This window comes from Canis lupus, chromosome 15 (assembly GCF_048164855.1).
Source record: "Canis lupus baileyi chromosome 15, mCanLup2.hap1, whole genome shotgun sequence".
NCBI classification, from domain to species: Eukaryota; Metazoa; Chordata; class Mammalia; order Carnivora; family Canidae; genus Canis; species Canis lupus.
The window spans coordinates 58,436,547-58,456,858 of record NC_132852.1 but is presented as its reverse complement, the minus strand read 5'-3'; the positions used below and the strand labels follow the sequence as shown (position 1 = coordinate 58,456,858).

Genomic DNA, 20,312 nt, shown 5'->3' with positions numbered 1-20,312 from the left:
TAAAAGACAATCGTCAGAATGGGAGAAGATATTTGCAAATGACCCGTCAGATAAAGGGCTAGTATCCAAGATCTATAAAGAACTTATTAAACTCAACACCCAAGAAAAAAATGATCCAATCATGAAATGGGCAAAAGAATGAACAGAAATTTCACCAAAGAATACACAGACATGGCCAACAAGCACATGAAAAAATGTTCCACTTCACTTGCCATCGGGGAAACACAAATCAAAACCACAATGAGATACCTCCTCATACCAGTGAGAATGGGGAAAATTAACAAGAAAGGAAACAATAAATGTCGGAGAGGATGTGGAGAATGGGGAACGCTCTTGCACTGTTGGTGGAAATGTGAACTGGTGCAGCCACTCTGGAAAACTGTGTGGAGGTTCCTCAAAGAGTTAAGAATAGAGCTACCCTACAACCCAGCAGTTGCACTACTGGGTATTTACCCCAAAGATTATATGCAGTGAAAAACCAAGACACCTGCACTCCAATGTTTCTAGCAGCAATGCCCACAGTAGTCCAACTCTGGAAGGAGACTCAGTGTCTATCGACAGATGAATGGATAAAGAAGATGTGGTCTCTGTATACAATGGGATATTCCTCAGCCATTATAAATGACAAATACCCACTGTTTGGAGAAGGACAATCATCATATGGTTTCACTCATATGTGGAATATAAGAAATAGTGAAAGGGATTATAAGGGAAAGGAGGGAAAATGAATGGAAAAATTAGAGAGCGTGACAAAACATGAGGGACTCCTAACTCTGGGAAACAAACAAGGGGAAGTGGAAGTGGGCAGGGGGATGGGGTAACTGGGTGACAGGCACTGAGGAGCACACTTGATGGGATGAGCGCTGGGTGTTTATACTGTATGTTAGCAAATTGAATTTCAATTTAAAAAAAAAATGGGAAAAAAGGTTCTGAAAATCTACGTTTGCTTCCAACTTCTTTTATCCCACCGTAATATTCTGAGGAATATAATTTGATGACATTTCCATCTGGTCCTTCAATTATTTATTTATTTCACAATAACGCACCACCACGATATCTAGCTTTATAGTGATCATTCTTCCATTTCAGCACATTGACCATTATATCTATAATAGAATTATAGGGTGTCCCTCTGAATTAATATTCAAACTAAATTTGCACTGTAGCTTCACAGATAACAATTTTTAACTGCTTACTTTTACTAATGAAAAGAACTGCCTTTGCCTAATAATTGAGATGTTATAACTGATCAGATACCCATGTTGTGGGGAATGTCTCCCAACAAAATTAAATGGCCTTTCTGCGTAAAGGTGATGACTCAGAAGTCAAGATCGTGAGGTACTAGAGGACGTCATGAAGCAGACATGACTGCCAAGTAACCCATGAGCAGGACTCAGAGTTTGGAGGTTCCTCCCCTGTCCTGGGAAGGTATAGTCTATCTGCCTTCCCCATCCCCGGAGGCTGCACCAAGGATACAGTCTGGAGACAGAGACATGGTGTTGAGGCTATCCAACCTGGGTACTCAACTGGTTAAGGCCTCCTCTAACCATAACTGAATCTGGTTAAGACTTCTATATAAACTTTTAAGATTTGGCATGCAGGTGCAGAGACCTACTCATCTTGTGGCTGCCCAAGACAAGCCTAAAAGTGCCCTTGCTTATTAAACCTGCCACCTATCAATATGGGGTGATCTGTCTCTTTCTTCTGTCTCGTCCTGCCTTCTGCATCCAGGGGCTGTTTGCAGATGACACCCAGAAAGCTTTCCAGGAAGTTGTGAACCAGTATTAGGGAATGAGTAGGTCCAGGGTGAGTGCTGAGTCAATTTCACTGAAATATCACCACCTGACATCTTTGAAAGCAAATTTCCTTCATAAATATTCATCCTTTTAGAGTTGCTTACTTGTCTCTATCCTGCCTAAAACTTTAACATGTACATTTATTTTTGTTTAAAAGTTTATTCTATGTCTGCTCACTCTATTTCAACAAATATAATTATAGATAACTTATGCTTTACTAAATATCTTTGTTATTGAAGTTAAAATAGCATTTATAATGATGATATATTTTGTAGTTAAAGCTGCTCCAGGAATGAGTCTCCATAGTAAAATCTTTTTTGGTTTAGATGTCTAATGAATAAATCTCAGGACCAACTGGGAGGTTCGGGCAGAAATAACACTTCACGTCTTCTTAAAGGTGCAAAATAGAGAGAAAGTTTTCAGATGATTTGGATTCTGTACCTTTTTATCTTAAGCAATGCCTTCCGAGGGGGAAAAAAAGGAGCCTGGTACCATTTTATCCAAAGCTTAAAAGAGCATATGTATTAATACTGCTCTAGGTAAGAAAATCATAGCATGTAAGGAAACCATGATTTTGGGGGTCACATACTGTAAACGCCCATTCAGTCATCTTGGAAAGTTATTTCTAGGCAAAATCTCAGGTTTTTTTTTTCATCTATAATATGTGTATGATAACATCTCTACTCATCTTGTAGTACTATTCTCAGACTATCATAAAAGTAACATTCCTAGCACAGTGTCTGCTGCCTTTAAGTGGAACTACTATTTTTCTCTATAGTCAATACATTTTATGAGATAATTTCAAAGTTCAACTTTTTACTCAGTATAAATTATTAGTTTTGAAAAAGAATTATTGAAAAAAAATTCATATTAAATTATTTTATAATAATAATAATTTTCATACCCAACCTGAACTCCTGTTTATTCATGAGGGGATTTTTTTTAATGATTTTATTTATTTATTTGAGACAGAGAGAGCATAAGCAGGAGGAGCAGCAGAGGGAGAGGGAGAAGGAGACTCCCCACTGAGCTGGGAGCTGGATGTGGGACTCAATCCCAGGACCCCGGGATCACGACCTGAGCTAGAGGCAGATGCTTCACCAACTGAGCCACCCAGGTGCCACCAAGAGGGGATTTCTATTTGTCCAATCATTTTGTGAAAACCGCAGGCTCAAATGTGAGGCAACAGATCATCAGAGCTCTTTTGGAATACAGTGTAAGCACTCATAACATTGTCTGCTGCCAGTGGCTCTCAAATGCGTGGGTCTCTGCAATCCTAGACTCTCCCAAATAACACTTGCAGGTTGAAATTAACTCCTGTTCTTGCAGAAACATAGGGAACACATACTAGATATTTCAGCTGATATCTTTCAGTGATCCTAAGAAGTGTCCTGGGGAGGCAGGTATGCTAGAGCATTCTTCAATCTTTGCTCTCCTCCTTGAAATAAGTTAAACCTGGAAAAGACTCACTGCGGAGCTAGAAGAAGATCACTATTAGGTTCTATGTCACAGATTTCACTGTCCAGGGGCAGTCAATCCTTATTTAACTGCCTATACTTAGTATGGTTAAGGCTCTCACAAAAAAGTATATTTATTTACTTACCTGGATGAATTATCTTTGGAAATATGGAAATGAATATGTTAAAGTCTCTGGCTGTCACACTTTTAAAATACTGAATTAAATCATAGACAAGAAATGGAAAGCCATATATGATAAGACATCTGGAAATGATAATGCCAACTTACCGGCTGCTGAACGGCTGGGACAAAGGGCAAGACCAAGGTATGCCTGTCCCTCTGATGTGGGGAATCCAGAAACACTGGGTCAAAATCCTTTGCCCCATCTATGTAAACCTTACCATCTACTGCAGGCTAATTTAATTAAAAAAACATCATTTATTCTCAGAGTATATCCACTATCTAGACTTTTGTAGATAATTCTAAAGTTATTTTTACGTTGTTGAGCCCAATACAAGTATGATGGCAAATGCTATGATGCTGTTGTTTAACACTCCAGCAAAACAAAGCTTCTTTGATTTTTCTATGAATGACTATTTTGGAGTGAATGATCTTACCACATTTGAGGGCTCTAGTTTCTTCCTTCTTGCAAGATCAGTTATGTTGATGCCATTGTAATTAATGCTCTCCATGCAGCCTTTGAAGTTCTTTCTACTGCTGGAACTTGGCTTCCCAGAGAAAGGTATGCCTCCAAAGGTTATCTTTGAGAAAAGAAAAAAATGTAAACATTCACACTGTATTTGACTTAATAAAATATTCACAATAAATTAGACTTAATAATTAACAAAACTGCTTATACAACCAAGCTCTCTATACTTCTCCCAGAATATACAGACATTTTTTTCTGCCTTCCAAATCTGTTGCATATTAAATTAAATTGTTCTAGATGTGCGTAACAGTATCATTCCAGCAATTAGATTATAACTTTAACAAGAAAATAGCAATAATCTCTTGTATTGTAACCACTCAAAAGGTATTTAATTTTCCTGAAATGTTTCAAAATATTTTATATAGCAACCTTCTTTTATTAAGTAATATTAAAAACACATTTTTATGTTTATCCTCCATAGACATACTAATGAATGTTTCTGGGCATCATGAGATAACCAGCACTGATATAATATAATAATAAACCTTATGTACAATGTAGACTTATTTTTTTAAAAAATTTTATTTATTTATTCATGAGAGACACAGAGAGGGAGGCAGAGGCAGGGGGAGAAGTAGGCTTCCCATGGGGAGCCCAATGCGGAACTTGATCCCAGGATTCTGGGATCGAGACCTGGGCTGAAGGCAGACGCTCAACCACTGAGCCACCCAGGCGTCCCCTATGTAGACTTATTTTAATCTAAATGACCACTAAAGTCAAAGATTCACTAGACTTATTCTGAATGCAAAACACAGTTCAAAAAGTCTTATTACAATATTGATTAAAATATATATTAGGAGATGGAGGCTGTTCTCTGAGCACTATATGCCTGGAACTATTATAGGTCTTCTAAATCCTAAAGAATAAGATAGATGCTCTTGACTGTGATTCTCTGGCTACTATCACCTATAAGAAGAGATTATGTCAAGGCGCCTGGGTGGCTCAGTTGTAAGCATCTGCCTTGGGTTCAGGTTGTAATCTTGGGGTCCTGGGATCTGGCTGCATGGGGCTCCCTACTCAGCCAGGATTCTGCTTCTCTGTCTCCCTCCACCCCAATTCCCTGCTTGTGTACATCCGTGCTCTCTCTTTCTCAAATAAATAATAAAATCTTTAAAAAGAGAGAGAGAATATCTTTTCCCATATATCTTTGGCCAAATTACGGTACTATAGCATCAATTTCCTATAATACAAAATTATACTTAATATACGTATTGCCATAATGACATTTACTGCTAATAGTGAATTAGTGATAAATAAATCTAAATACTAACCAGAGCTGCAATACCAAGATATATAACCCAGATATTATTTCTCTTTTATTATTCAATGTTATCCTTATCTTTTCCTATAAAGCTTTGAAAATGAAAGCAATAGTTATGACATTTTTGAATGTCAAGAGTTCATATTTGAAACATAATGCACAGATTTTTTAAAAAAATATTTTATTTATTTATTCATGAGAGACAGAGAGAGAGAGAGGCAGAGACACAGGCAGAGAGAGAAGCAGACTCCATGCAGGGAGCCCAATGTGGGACTCGATCCCAGGACTCCAAGATCACGCCCTAGGCCGAAGGGAGGCACTCAACCGCTGAGCCACCCGGGCGTCCCTGCACAGATCTTTGTGTTCTAGGAGGCCATTAGCAATTTATGTTCTTTTATTTAGTGTCATGGCATCCTGATGCTTAGTTTTTGCAGGAAAAAAAAAAAAAAAAGCACAAATTAATGATAGATTATGACACAATATAAAAAAACAAAGACCTCACTTAAAATAAAATTTGTTAATAATGGTTAGCAACCATTATGCATCATTTACCATAGAGTTTATATATGAAAGAAGGGAAAATTGAGAATATATAGAAATTAATTAGGACATGACAAAAGGAAAATTATAGTAATGTAAAATAGTAGAATTATTACGAAAATATTTTCAAGTGGCACTAAAAGGAACTTATTAGGTACAAATAAGTATACCTAATACCAAAGGTAAGAATTACTGATAATTATGTTAAGTGTTGTATTTCCTGTCTACAGTTTATTTTACCAATTCTTTCCTAGTTATTGGTAACAAAATCTATGCTTAATGACATGCGGCATCACATTTTGAACATTATTACTAAATACCATTTGAAACATATTGTCTCATTCTCTCTCCACGTGAACAGTTTATTTTGGGCCTTTCATTTTCTGTTTCGCTGATGATTAAACACGCCTGTGGTTTCTCTGCTTTCAGCATCCCTTAGCACATGTCCTACCTCATCATCACAGGTGCCCTAGTGAAGCAATACAGGCTCAACTTACCAGATTTCCTTACAACTAAGAGATGTGGGTTCACATCCCAATTCCTAATGTACCTAATCACATGATATTAGGTTGTTACATCTTCTGATTATGTATTCTCATCAGTAGGATGAAATACCTGGACCACGAATATTTTCTGATATTGTAATTATTCAGAAAGTCAAAAAAATTGTTGCAATTGTTGGATTATTCATCAGATATTCATATAACTCATATGACTGACTTATTAATGATCCTACCACTCAATAACAACCTTGACTCTGAGGAGGTAATCATACTGACCATTTTGTTAGCCACCAAGTGTTTGCAAAATGTGGCAGACGGCTAGATACTTCTAGCGTCCTTTCTCCCTACCTTCTTTAGGAAAACAAGAATGCTTTTCAGCTGTGCACGTTGCTGTGCAGCTAACACATGGCATTCACCCACCTCTCTGAAACAAGTTTTGGTTTTATTGAGATGAAAGTAGTAGGACTGTGTTTAACTCCAAAAACCATAATCGAAAGAGGAGGAGAGCACAACCTTCTTCACTCTTCCTTCCCAATGGAATGCAAGATGGAATATGAACAGCCATCCTGGGTGATTTGCAATGGGACTGGAGTAGCAGCAAGGTTAGAGACCAGAGTCTTGATAACCCGGTCATTTGAGCCCAGTGTTACCTTAATGTTTTAGGTAGTTACCTTTCCTAGTGTTACCTGCCTAGTGTTACCTTTCAAATGAAGGAGAATAAACAAGCATCTGTTACGTGAGCCTAATTAATCATAACTGATATATATGGTGATTTCTATTACTTCCCATGGCTTCTTCATATAATAATGCTATGACAGGGGTACCTGGGTGCTCAGTCAGTTAAGTGCTTGCCTTCAGCCTAGATCATGATCTGAGGGTGATGGGATCAAGCCCCGCATTGAGCTCCCTGCTTCTGGGGAGCTTGCTTCTCCCTCACCCTCTCCGCTCCCCCTCTGTGAGCTCTCTCTCTGTCAAATAAGTAAATAATAAAATCTTTAAAAAATAATCTTATGACAAATGTGCTATTACATCCATTTTCCAAAAGGAGACTATGATTTGTCCACTGTCACACAACCAATAAGGAGCAAAAAGGGACTCAAACCCAGGCCTTTTGTCCCAGTTTGAGCCATGCAATTGATTCTCTACAAAATCTTAGCTGGTTTCCCCTCTAAAATCCTAGTGTAGTTCTACAGCTACCAGGGGGCATTCATTCCTCTACCTCCCAAGCAGACAGGTATTGCAAAAAGCAATGGCATAACATCCACAGTGATCTATCCTGGAATTTAGCTGAAGAAAAGAGAGAAGCCAGGCCAAACATCAGTGTGTGGTCCTGCCCTTTAGCTGAGAAGGATGTGTATCTGTTTACCTTTGTACCCTTTTTAGGGCACCATGTGGCTAGTAGCTGGCCTGCACACAGCGTTTGGCACACTTCACAGTGTCACTGGGCTCCGGGAGGTGATAAGGTAAACTCTTAAGCCATCTTCCACAAAAATAAAGAGATTGAGGTACCTCAAAGGAACAAACTTGTTTTCTACTGCTTCGTTCATGATGTACATCTCTGGGAATAGTGATAGGTATTAGCTTTCCCCTACGGTGTGCTGAATCCCACTCATACTAGCCCATGAGAACTGATTGTTCAACAGAGCCATTGTTTAAAATTAAATCATATAGTTTTAAATTACATTAAATAATAGGTACTAAGAACTCATCTCTATATTTTTATTATTATGTATGTTCCTGAGATTACTTATATTCATTGTGTCTATATAAGCTGGGAATACTCTATCATGGTGTGATGTAATAAATATATTGGGTCTTTGTTCCCGGTTCCTGGCACAGGGCCTAAAACCCTTGGAATTTTCTGAGTGATAGAAATGTCTTCAGTTATTCATAACACCCCTCTTTTGGGGTTTGAGTCTAGTTACTATATGGATGAGTCAGAGGTATGTGTGAAAACTCAACTGACTCAGGATTCTTTATCAATAAATTTAAATTTCTTCCCAGTGTGTCTAATGATGCTTCAGGGCATTGTCATCTACAGCTGAGGTTCTCAAACATGGTATGTATGTTGATGGGCTTCAAAGTGTCCATGAAACTGCTGACTCTGTGTGTGTGCATGAATATTCATGGATTCCACACAAACTCAATAGAGTCTATGACCTCAAATTTTTAATTCTGTTTTTTTGAAAATTGGAATTGTGTTTGCCCATTGCTAATGTTCCAAGATCTCTCATCTCTTCTCCGGTACTTCAAAGTTTATTAATGGAGGATGAATAATTCATCTTTAAGTTCTCTCATACAGTGGCAGATAAACCACCTAAGCCAAGAAATGTACTAATTTAGAAAAAAAAAAAAAAAAAAAAAAACTTCTGACATTTTCATGTTCTTTCTATTGCACCAATCATTTTGTTTTAAGGAGACTTTTTTGGGGGATGCAGTTATTTTCTGGTAACCTTAAATTTAATGTTAATAAAGTCTCAATATCAGACTTTATATAGCATAATCTATTTTAAACTCCTATTTAGGAATATATGTAATATATTCATCTCACAGAAAATTTAGAAACAATTTAAATATATAAGGAAAATAAAAAGCATAGTTGCAAATCCTACCTTTTTCAATTATTTTATAGTGAGCATATTTCACATTTTAAAAAAATTTATATACAGATATTGATTAACACATACATGTGTGTGTATATGTATATCAACAATTTCAAAACTGCGGACAAGGCACGATGAGTTGGCACAGAAAACTCACAGGGTCACAGCCACCATACACTTCTTACATTTTTTTTCTTTTCTTTTTCACTTCTTAGTTTTAAAGGATACACAGCAATATTGGACATGTTCTAGGCATTATGTGAAACGCTAGCTTGACCTACTTCACCATTCCAACATCCTACCACATTGCTTTTGAAGATCTCCAGTCCTAGTGAAGGTGAGCTTTTTATCACTTCTCTCATAAAAAGAGCGTCACATGAAAGTAAAAGTGGAACAGAAGATGAAGATGGCAGTCAAATCTGATCCCAAAATCAAAGGAGTTGTACCACACAGGGACACTCATCCCATTAGCAAATGATCATTGCTGTTTTAAGAATTAAATAACATTTTTTTTCATTTATCTTTTTTTTTTTTTTGAATGGCTACTGAGTTGTTAGGACATCAACATTTATTAAGTAGTCTGGCTCTGTTACAGAATGGTCTAGGACATCTGTGGAAAAATTAATAACATACTGGGGTTTTCATGAAGAAAGAAAGCTTAGAAACCCCTTGCTAAATAATATCTCATCCTATTTATTTTGATGATACACTCTTTTTGTTCATTTAGTGTTACTCCTTTTCTCTTGGAATATGTAACACTGTGATGGACATCTTACAGAACTCTTATCTCTATATATGATTAATATTTTTGGTGGATATTTTGAGGTTGAACTGCTCTCCAAACAATTTATTTTAAAAACCTGAAATGCCTACCTGTATAAAATGGGAATTTATAGTTTTTATGAGACCAATATGATTGATTACTTTTTTTACTTTTGATCATTCATAAGATAAACTATATGTCCTTTTATTTATGGAGAGCCTCTTAAAACATTCTATATTTTACCTTATTATTTCTTCTATGATAATTATATCTGAGCAAACATAACCTGACAAAAAAAAACTATAGTAATGAAGTCATAAATGACTTAATATAAATCAGAACTCAGGATTTCTTAGTATTTTGTAATAAATATTAATCAATCATGTGTTTATAATATATTGTCTATCCTCAAGAATCATAGGTGGTTTATATCATAATTAACTACCAATGGAAAGATTACAACATATATTTGTTCTGGACTTACTAAACTGCCCTGATGACATGATATATGGTCTGTTCTCATTAAATTATTACTTTGGTACTAAGATTTTTAAACTATTTCCAATATTCTTTGAAATTACAGATTTAGAAATGAATAAATGACACATTAGACCCTAAAGGTGAAAGATAATTTTTCTTTGGAAAATAAAACAAATGGAGTGGGCAGGTATGACAATAACACAATGACGCAGTCAGAGACTCAAGATCTAGTACAATGGATGGGTCCTCAGCTCACCTCGTAGTCCAGGTCCAGGTAGTCGAATTCTCCATTGGTGCGGAAGTGCTGCACACCTCTGTCCAGGGTGAGGTTAATGCTCCGGCCCTGGCGCTCAATGACCACAGAGTGCCAGTGGTGATCATCTAGCAGACTTCCAGTCATCACGGACGTGTGGCCATAGATGGGGCCCAGCTGGTTGCTTCCTGAGTCATGGAATGGACAGAAATGAGGCAACAACACCACAGCCACGTTGTGTAGCAGCACACCTTCCCCTACAGCCACAGGCTGGTGCCCCACTCAAGTCCTGTCTACTGACTATAGTATGGGGGAACCAGCATGTAAATATACTTCAAGACAGTTTCATATTCAAAATTCATAAAAGCTAATAAAGATGGAAAACACCACCTTTGAAAAGAAAAGAAAAATGAGCATTTTATTTTTTACTGTGCCATGAATTCTGCTAAATGTTCCAGGTTCCTTACAAAGTCAGTGCCCCGTGGCTCGGGAGCCAAGTGCCTGGGTTCTCCTGCTGGCTCCCGGCTCCACCACTGGCTCGCTCTGTGATCCTGGGCAAGCTGGCAGCTTCTCTGCACCTATGTTGCCTCATATATAAAATGTAGAAAATTAGGCTACCAGCTTTTCAAGGTTGCTATGATAATTAACTTAATTAATAGATGCAAAGGACTTAACAAACTTCTTGGCATATAGCGAACATTAGCTAAATGTTTACCTGTTAACAGTCTTCTATTATTGCCGTTATTTTTGTTATTGGTCAAGAAAACACAGCATGATACTTCCCACTTTCCACTGACTCCAAAAGCATAATTTTAAAGACAATGTAATATTTAATGGCATGGAAAATTAACTTGAATTACATTTTAAAATAAAAACTTGCAAAAATATGTATGTACCATTAATCTAGCTTTGAAAGCAGATTTCCATGGCAACAAGACTGTAAATGAGAGTGAAAGGTTGTGAGAATCTAAAATGTTTACTAGGGTCATCTCTGGATACTGTTTACATGTTTTATGCTATCTTCTATTTTGTCTAATCAAGCACTGCTTTTCATGGTCAGGCAAAACTAAATGCTCTAAAAATATAACATGATTCCAAAACAAACAGTATAATATAAATAGGAGAAATATAAATTGATTAGAGCACTGAGTGATTTCCTTTTTTTTTTCCCTTTTCACATTTAGAATGCTAATGATGCCTAACCTGGCATTTTCTATGGTTTTACTGGATCAGATCTTCTTTCCTTCCAGTGATGAAACCAAATGTGCTGTGACTGTGATTGTGATTCAACTGTCTGTGCACATGTGGCAGTGGGACAGAGAGGGAGAAAGAAAAGTAGGAGTACGTCTAAGAAAAGGATATACTCTATTTTATTACTTTAAATTACTGTAAATGACTAGAAGACTGAGTAGTAGCAGCTAGATATGCCTGATATTTAGGTAATGGCATTAAAAAGGCACAGTGGACATAGGAGTGAGTGCATTTCCACGACTCTCATAAATTCCAGTCAGTCAATAAAACTCTAAGTAAACTGCTTTCCAGTGAAATGGCAATGATCCTTCTGTGAGGTCAGAGGATCAGCTACGAGTTTCAGAACAGTAATGTCACACATATATAAGGCACAGTGGCTTTTAAAAGGCTTCTCTGTGTGTTTCACTTAAAAAAAAAAAAAAAAAACAAGAAAGGTTTGAAAAAGCAAACATCCTTAGATATAACTCAATTGCTCCGAGTGTGTGTGTGCATATTTTAAAAAGTACTTACATTTGGTTTTCTGATATCTATCCCCCTCTGCGCCCCCTATTTCTCCTTATCTTCTACTGAAACTTGTTTCAAAAATGATTTAGAGATATTTTTCCCAGATAATACATGAATACATGTACATAATTATAAGTGGAGAGTATTGTGAAGAATTAATATGTGTTACATTAATAAATCATTTCCAGCACTAAACCTAGTTCAGTCTAATTCCTTCCAGATTTTATTCCTATACATATATTTAACTATATACATATATACTTATGTGTGCATATATAATAAAAAATATTGAGATATTACTTATAATATTTTATACTGCAGTTTAATTTAATGTTTTATTTTTTATTTTTTTTATTTTTTTAATAATACATTTATTTTTTATTGGTGTTCAATTTGCCAACATACAGAATAAAACCCAGTGCTCATCCCGGGTAGGAAATATCAGAAAGGGAGACAGAACATAAAGACTCCTAACTCTGGGAATGGGTGACAATTTAATGTTTTATAGTAATTTTTTAGAATTAAAATTATTCACAGATATTTTAAATTCATATCGACATATTTCTTCTATATGCTTAGCTTTTTTTTCCCAATTTTTGACAGTGTAATCAATATTACCAAGTACGTCCTTAGACTTATATCCTATAACCATCTCCCATTATTTCCTTACATTATTAGATTAACATATACAGGCAATTTTTAGATATCTGAAGACACTGTCAACTGTTCTATTGAAAATATTTTCTGATACAAAGAACAGTACAAAGAATTATGTCACATATTCATCAATACTGATATTTTTAAATTGATTTACTTAACAAAAATTAGTCATTATTTTATCATGCATTTATTTTATAGACAGTACCATAGAACATCTGATGTTCATAGAATACTTCTACATTTTCTTCTATGCATTACCTTTTATGTCCTATGTCTACATTTTCTCGTAAAGCCTTGTTGGCATTCTTAAGGAGTGGTATAAATTCTTACTCATAAATGCACTAAACGTCCATATTTGACATTTGCATTTTTCTAGTTTCACATGCATTGTGATTTTACGTAATGTAAAATAATTCAATATTTTTTGTGTAATTAACCGATCCAGCTTTTTGTGCGTTTTTCTTCTTCATTTTTTCTTATAGAAGCTATTATTTCTATCAGATCAGATTTGAAGTGAGGAAAGTTTCATAATAAAGGGTAAATCTTTATAGACATTGTATCAAGTATTACCAACAAAAAAAAAACTAACTGAAACTGCATATTTTAGTATAGTACGAACTTTCAAAGTAATAAAATTTAAATTGTAGAACACAAGCCATATTTGGAAATGTCTAGACCACTCAGACTGATAAGCAGGTCAAAAAAGACAGGATCTGGTTTTGGGTTCTTATCTTTAGTTTTGTAGTTTTCGACTGGGACACATATGAACTTTAACTATTAATATATTTTAGTTATAATATTTTTGTAGAATTCTCTTATTATTTACAACAGAAGAAAATTTATGGAATACGTGATGCCTTCCAAAAAATTCTTGCATAAATCCCAAAACTTTTAGCCAACCAAGAGATTTAAAAATGCTTTGAAAACAACAAAAACCCAAGACAAAATAAGAACTCTTTCAAGTTTAACTCATTCTTCAGCCAATATTTTATTTCTCAATTTCTGATTCTCTGATTTCTAGTTAGATTATGTTTGAAAAATTCAGTTCCACATTTCTCATCTTTTCTTAACCTATGTCAATAAAACTACCATCCTTTCTATTCCAAGGAGAGAAAATCAACAGTAACTTCTATGTAGTCTAAGCCAATCAATATTCACCTGCCTATCGTCATCTTAGGTGAATTCAACAAAATAGCTGCCTCTTTTCTTTCCCTGGTCTCTGATACCACACATTCCTATTTCCTCCTGCTTACTGCCTATTCCCCTCAGTCTTCATGTAAACTTCCTCTCCCTCCCATTAATACATGCAACTCCCTAATTGAAATCTCAACTCTGATGTCTAATAAATCAAAATGCATCACGTTCACTTTAGACCTCCTGTATTAGAGGAAACTAATAATCCTTTACCAGAACTCTAGAGAAAATATAGACTTGTCTCTACTTCTGAAAATGGCACTTAAGTTCCTTTGATGTGTAGGAACTTCGCTTCTTCTCTTTCTTCCTCGTTACATATCATTGTTAAACTTACCACTGAAGTCATCTCCCACCTAGACCTACTTCCCTGAATCTCCACTGAGCCACCTCTGCAAGCCCAGGCTACATCTCACTTGCATTATGAGGGAGTCTAGCTTTGAAGTTCATGCAAATGCAAGCATTTTCTTTTACAGAAGTCTCAGTAAACTTTTAAAAATAAGATCATGATGCCATGTAGTTTAAGGCCTACCAACAGCTTCTTTTTCTTGACTAACACCGCCTAAAACCTTTCCCATGCTGTATAGGATCTTACAGGATTTGAACAATCCCCAACTTTCAGTTTCCGTCTTCTCCACTGACTCACTTCATTTCATCTACCCATACCAGCCTCCCTCCTGTTCCTTGAACATGTTGGATCTTCATCAGTAGTGACTGGTAGCTGGAATGCTCTTCTCTCGGATATTCTCACGGCAGTTATAGCCATAACTGAGATCTCAGCTAGTGTATCTTCTCCAGGAGGATGTTCCTTCATACATATGCATACATATCTCTGCAGTATCTCTTATCATTTTAGCTTATTTGATTGATTTTACACCACTTATCATTATTTGAAGACAATGCTTTTGATTTAGTTGTTTTAAAATAATAGATAATATATTTTCTAGCTCCTCCACTAGGTCATAAACTTCATGAACTTAAGGACCTTCTCTATTGGTTCACCACTGTTTCTCAGATGCTAGTATATAGTACCTTGCTAAGGACAAGGACATAAGAATTATTTTTTTAATGAATAAGTACATATGGATTAAACCACTATGGGTTAAAGATGAATTGATAATGGGAACTGCTTTTTTATAATTTCCATTTTAAGAATTAAGGAACATTCACATTTTACTAATGGGAAGATTAATAAATGAATAAAATGGTGCCAAAAGTCAGAACATACCTAGGTTTAAGCTGAAGACCAGCTTGGCTTTTTTCAGTTCCAGGGTGATGTAATCCCCTTGCTGTCCTTCCCCATGCAAGATCACCCCTTCACTTTCAGAGGTTTTAAATTTCAAGGCAATGACGTCTTTCAGTGTTTTCATCTTCTTGTTTCTGAATCTATATGGTAACACGACGTGGCCATCAAAGTTGATAACATCAGCCCCTAAGAGAAGAAACAAATAACATTTTATTTCAGTTCTTGGATGTCACTACCCAGTGTGAAATACACCCACTTCCAATGCGTGTTTGCACAGATGAAATGAGAAAGAAGTGTTTTTTCCTGAAAAAATCTGGAGTCCTGGGTTTTTGTTCTATTTCTTCTTTTGGTTCGTCTGTTCTGAAATAAATTTTATGGAAAATATTCATAAAAATTGATCAAAGAAATTTTTATCAGTATCAAATCATCCTTTAATTGTAATACTAACAACATAAATACTGTTAATGATTTATAAGCCTCAAATTTTAACTTGTGAGTCTGGAGTTTACTTGAAAAAAAATAAAATTTTTAATTCTTGACATATTATGAGGTTTTAATGTTTTCCTTCTTAAATGGGACTAATTATTCATGATTTTTAAGTACACATTTTGCTCACAAATTTATTTTTTTGACATAGAACAAAGGATCCTGAAATGTGGAATTTAATGATATACTCATTCCTCTAATGGTTTTTAATGTTCTACTGCATTTTCAACAAATGTTATGGTAGTACCCAGAGTTTATAGCTAACTGAACTTCAAGAAGCTTTGTGCTATTTGCTCTTGGACCTCAAGAAGAACAAATACACTATGACTAGAGTAGCTCTAATTTGGTTTTAGAAAATTTTACTGAAGACGTGAAATGATATAGGCTTTTTAAAAATATAAACAATTTTGTCACCACCCTCGGAAACAAGTGATGGTGGGAAGGGGGGTGGTGGAATAGTTTCATAACTGCCACTTACATCAGAAATGGAAAATGACATGAATCTCATTATGCACTACTGGTCAGTAGGTTTCAAATCCATGGAATGGCTCAAAGATGAACTGTAATTATTCAGAGTAGATTTTGAGTACAAATAGAAACCTACTTATGATAATTAGACCTTTGTAATTAAAAATATTTTTTAAAATCCATTTCTTTAAGCTTTTGATTTTGAATAATAGAAAATGCAGTCAAACTGGATAGCTCTAATTACTTTAGAATTACAAGCCTGAATGAAGCCTGCCTCTCAATTTGGAGCAAGGTCTTGCTAAGGATTTTCACAGTGACAGTGGAGAAAAATAATAGCAAGTTTAAAGCCTGTTGGAGAAATATTTTTTTCATCTCATGTCCTAAGTCCCTGGCACCTGTATACTTCAACTGCCACAGGAAATACCTTGGCCCCCAACTCTCAAGTATAAGAGCATGTCCCCTCACCGTAGCCTCAGTGGATATGCAGAGCTACCATAGCTAGTCACTCTTTTTGTGCACTACTTGCAATTATAAGTTTTGCTCTTATTTCTTATTTGAGATTTGTCGTATTCAAAAAAGTTCAGAAAGAAAAATGGAACTTTGCACTTTAAGTTTTCATTCTTATAGTCGATTCTTTACCATCCATAAAAAAGACCTTCTTAATCAACAAAATTCTGTTCTCTAAGACTAAATCACAGAGGTTTATTTTACTATGGGGGGAAAATCAACCATTAAATTTAGGCTTCTGCTAACACTGCAAAGCCAATTAGACTTTAGCTTAATCATCTATACTGTCACAGCTGAATTCCAATTGCAGTATCTTTATCATCTGTGATGAGAGGTAAGAGAGAAAAAAGTGGAATCTGATTATAAGATCTCAGGTTGAATTTATAAATGCAGCAGTTGGAAGAAATTACTTTTTGTCTGAAAAGTGCATAAATGAAAAGTCAGGAGGAGGGAGTAAATCCGGAACCCCAGAAAGTAATTTTGCAGTCAATTTCATGTCAGTGACAGTTGACTAATAGACACATCATTTTTAAATATCTTCAATATATATTAATTGACATAAAATATTCCCCATTCATCTTTCAGGAAGTAAATGTTCTCTAAGCTTAGATAGAGGAAAGAATCCACCCCTACCATATCTTCTCCTAAATCAAAATTTACAATCAGTTCTAGGTATGGAGTAGTACAAATGCTGGTGCCTCTCTTCCCCAGTTTTAGAGCAATGGAAAGAGTGAGAGAAAGGATGGGCATGGTTTATTTCTTCAGAGAGTCGTAGAATATCAGCAAAAACATAAAGGAACACTATTTATGCGGACTAAGCCTTATCTTGCAAATGGTAAGTGGTCATTTGAGAAATTGATAAAATGCTCTGCAAACCAGGCCTTTTACATTATGAAATCAAAGTTGTTCTTCTATAACTGGTTTAAAGCTTGCATAATATCAGCATAAAGATGTGAGCTCAGAGTTGTCTTTGAAAACGCAAAATTCCTAGAAATAACCTGTGATATAATATTCATACAGAAATATATACATACACTTTTAACAGAGTCCGGGATATGGTAAAATCTATTAGAATTTAATTCTATTTCCTACAAAAATATATTTAAATTTCATTTGACATCTAATAATATGTTGTGCTTATTTTGGGACAAGCCACCTTTTTTCCCCCTATTACCCTGATTGCTTATCACTCCCTAGAATTAAGTTTTCTATGCAGTGATTAAATATGTATGGTTGAACTGTTTAAGCAATCTGAGCAACAACAATGGCTAGTCAAAGAGTGAATGCAAAATCACAGCGCTTCCACAATTTTGTTTCTAACAATAACTCAGAGAGCTGGTAACGTGCCCAGTTCATCAAAACATCATGGGAGAGAAGGCTTTTTTCTTTTCTTTTTAATTTCATTGTTAGTCTTTACTTTGATTTTGGAGAAGACATTTTGGAGAAGAGGGTTTAACATCTAAAGCTTTTAATAGTTAAAAAAATCCTTTGCTATATTTTTTACTACAAGTTTAATATATATTTGCTGTTAAAAGGAAATCAAATAATACAGAAACAGAGAACGTATAATGTGACTCCCAAAACAGGGGATCACCAATATGATCGATATGGGCAAAAGGTCAGTGCACAGCCTTCCCGATGTTATTCATTTACTTATATATCCACCTACCTCCTCATGTAATGTATGGAATTATTCATATACTATTATATATACATACATGCATAGATGTGTGTGTAAATGTGGGAGGTGTGGGTGCATGTGTGGGGGCAGTAGAGACAGAGATGAGAATGTCATTTCCTTTGGATATAGTTCAAAATGTTGACTGGTAAGCAGCTTGAATGTTGGGTAATATAATATTTATAAATATTAGTTGGGAAATTGTATGTTTTAGCTAATTAGTATATTTTGTTGGTCTTCATGCACCAAGGCACTTATATAAAGTAAGAATATATCTAATTTGAAAGGTAATTTATCCTGTTTATTTGAAAAAGTTAAAAATGTAGGGATGCCTGGGTGGTTCAGTCAGTTAAGCATCTGACTCTTGGATCTGGCTAGGATCATGATCTGGTCATGAGACTGAGCCCCACATGGGGATCCATGCTCGGCCTGAGTTGGCCTGAGATTGTCTCCCTCCCCCTGAACTCTGGAAGTAAAGTTTAAAAACACTATAAAAGATAGAATTTGCTTAGTTTTGCAAATGTTCTTCTTCTAAGTCAGAGGTCAATATTTTGGATATGACCAGACAGCATTCCTGCCATCTTTACTCTTTATCCATCCAATGATTTCTATTCTTGATAGTATTTATCCCTATCATATATATTTTTAAGATTTTATTTATTTATTCATGAGAGACAGATTGAGAGAGAGAGAGAGAGAGAGGCAGAGACACAGGCAGAGGGAGAAGCAGGCTCCATGTAGGGAGGTGGATGCGGGACGCGGTCCCGGGACCTCAGGATCACATTGGCCCCGGGCCAAAAAGCAGGCACCGAACCACTGAGCCATCCAGGGATCCCCTGTACCTGACATATTTATGTGCTTCTACATTTATAGCATTATACACACTCTCTTCTGCTGAAAACATATGCATCAGAGACTTTGTGTCCCCCCCCTCCACCCTGATGCCCAGTACTTAGTGCCTCAGAAACAGCCCATACTCATTCAGTATTTGTTAAATGGCTGTATGTTGTCATTGCTATTTCAATAAATTGGATTAAAGTATTATAGACATCATTGTTTTATACTTTTTCATTAGAGATGAGAATCACTAGTTGCAAGAGACATCAAGAATCATTCTGATCCCTTTTGGTGCTGTAATTATTCAAATATACAAGGTTTCAACTGTTGGAGAAAAAAATGATAATATTAGGCTACATGCTGTGGTGGAGGGTGGAATTCACTCCATTTTTATTAATTGAATCGGTATTATTCAACCAACAGACATTAACTCTGGAGGTACGTGATCTATTTCATCTCATCTGCACACTGCTTTGATCTGATTAATTTCTTCCTTCTAATCCACTGCCTTTTCTTTCAATATATCTGTGGTTTAAACCTAAATAGTTAAAATAGACCCCAAAATGTCAATAACAGCTAATTTAGAGTAATAGCAAATGAGCCTTCTCCAAATCCTACAAAAAATATCTAATATAGACTCTGAAAAGTCACTTCTCTTTCGGGAAAAGAATAAAACAAAAACAAAAACCTTCAAGGCTCTTTCATGAAGGTCAGCATCTCACATTTTGTGCAATATTTCTCCTTAAAATGTGCTGCTTTGCTGCTGGGGATTTACCCCAAAGATGCAGATGCAATGAAATGCCGGGACACCTGCACCCCAATGTTTCTAGCAGCAATGTCCACAATAGCCACACTGTGGAAGGGGCCTCGGTGTCCATCGAAAGATGAATGGATAAAGAAGATGTGGTCTATGTATACAATGGAATATTCCTCAGCCATTAGAAACAACAAATACCCACCATTTGCTTCAACGAGGATGGAACTGGAGGGTATGATGCTGAGTGAAGTAAGTCAATCGGAGAAGGACAGACATTATATGGTCTCATTCATTTGGGGAATATAAATAATAGTGAAAGGGAATAGAGGGGAAGGGAGAAGAAATGGGTAGGAAATATCAG

The 20,312-nt window shown here is 35.8% G+C and overlaps 1 protein-coding gene across 6 annotated transcripts in view; it reads right to left on the bottom strand.

Annotated features, from left to right (window-relative positions):
• Positions 1-20,312, bottom strand: part of CNTNAP2 (contactin associated protein 2) — a 1,976,111-nt gene that overhangs the window by 1,080,446 nt on the left and 875,353 nt on the right. For 3 of the 6 annotated variants that reach the window (XM_072777573.1, XM_072777574.1, XM_072777575.1), the window contains 3 exons: positions 15,201-15,404; positions 10,370-10,554; positions 3,872-4,015 (listed from right to left, as the gene is read on the bottom strand). In XM_072777573.1, the coding sequence (XP_072633674.1) occupies positions 3,872-4,015; positions 10,370-10,554; positions 15,201-15,404 (533 nt within the window). Of the gene's footprint in view, positions 1-3,871; positions 4,016-10,369; positions 10,555-10,833; positions 10,946-14,567; positions 14,688-15,200; positions 15,405-20,312 lie in introns of those variants that run through there. The other 3 variants (XM_072777576.1, XM_072777578.1, XM_072777577.1) reach the window with 3 other exon arrangements.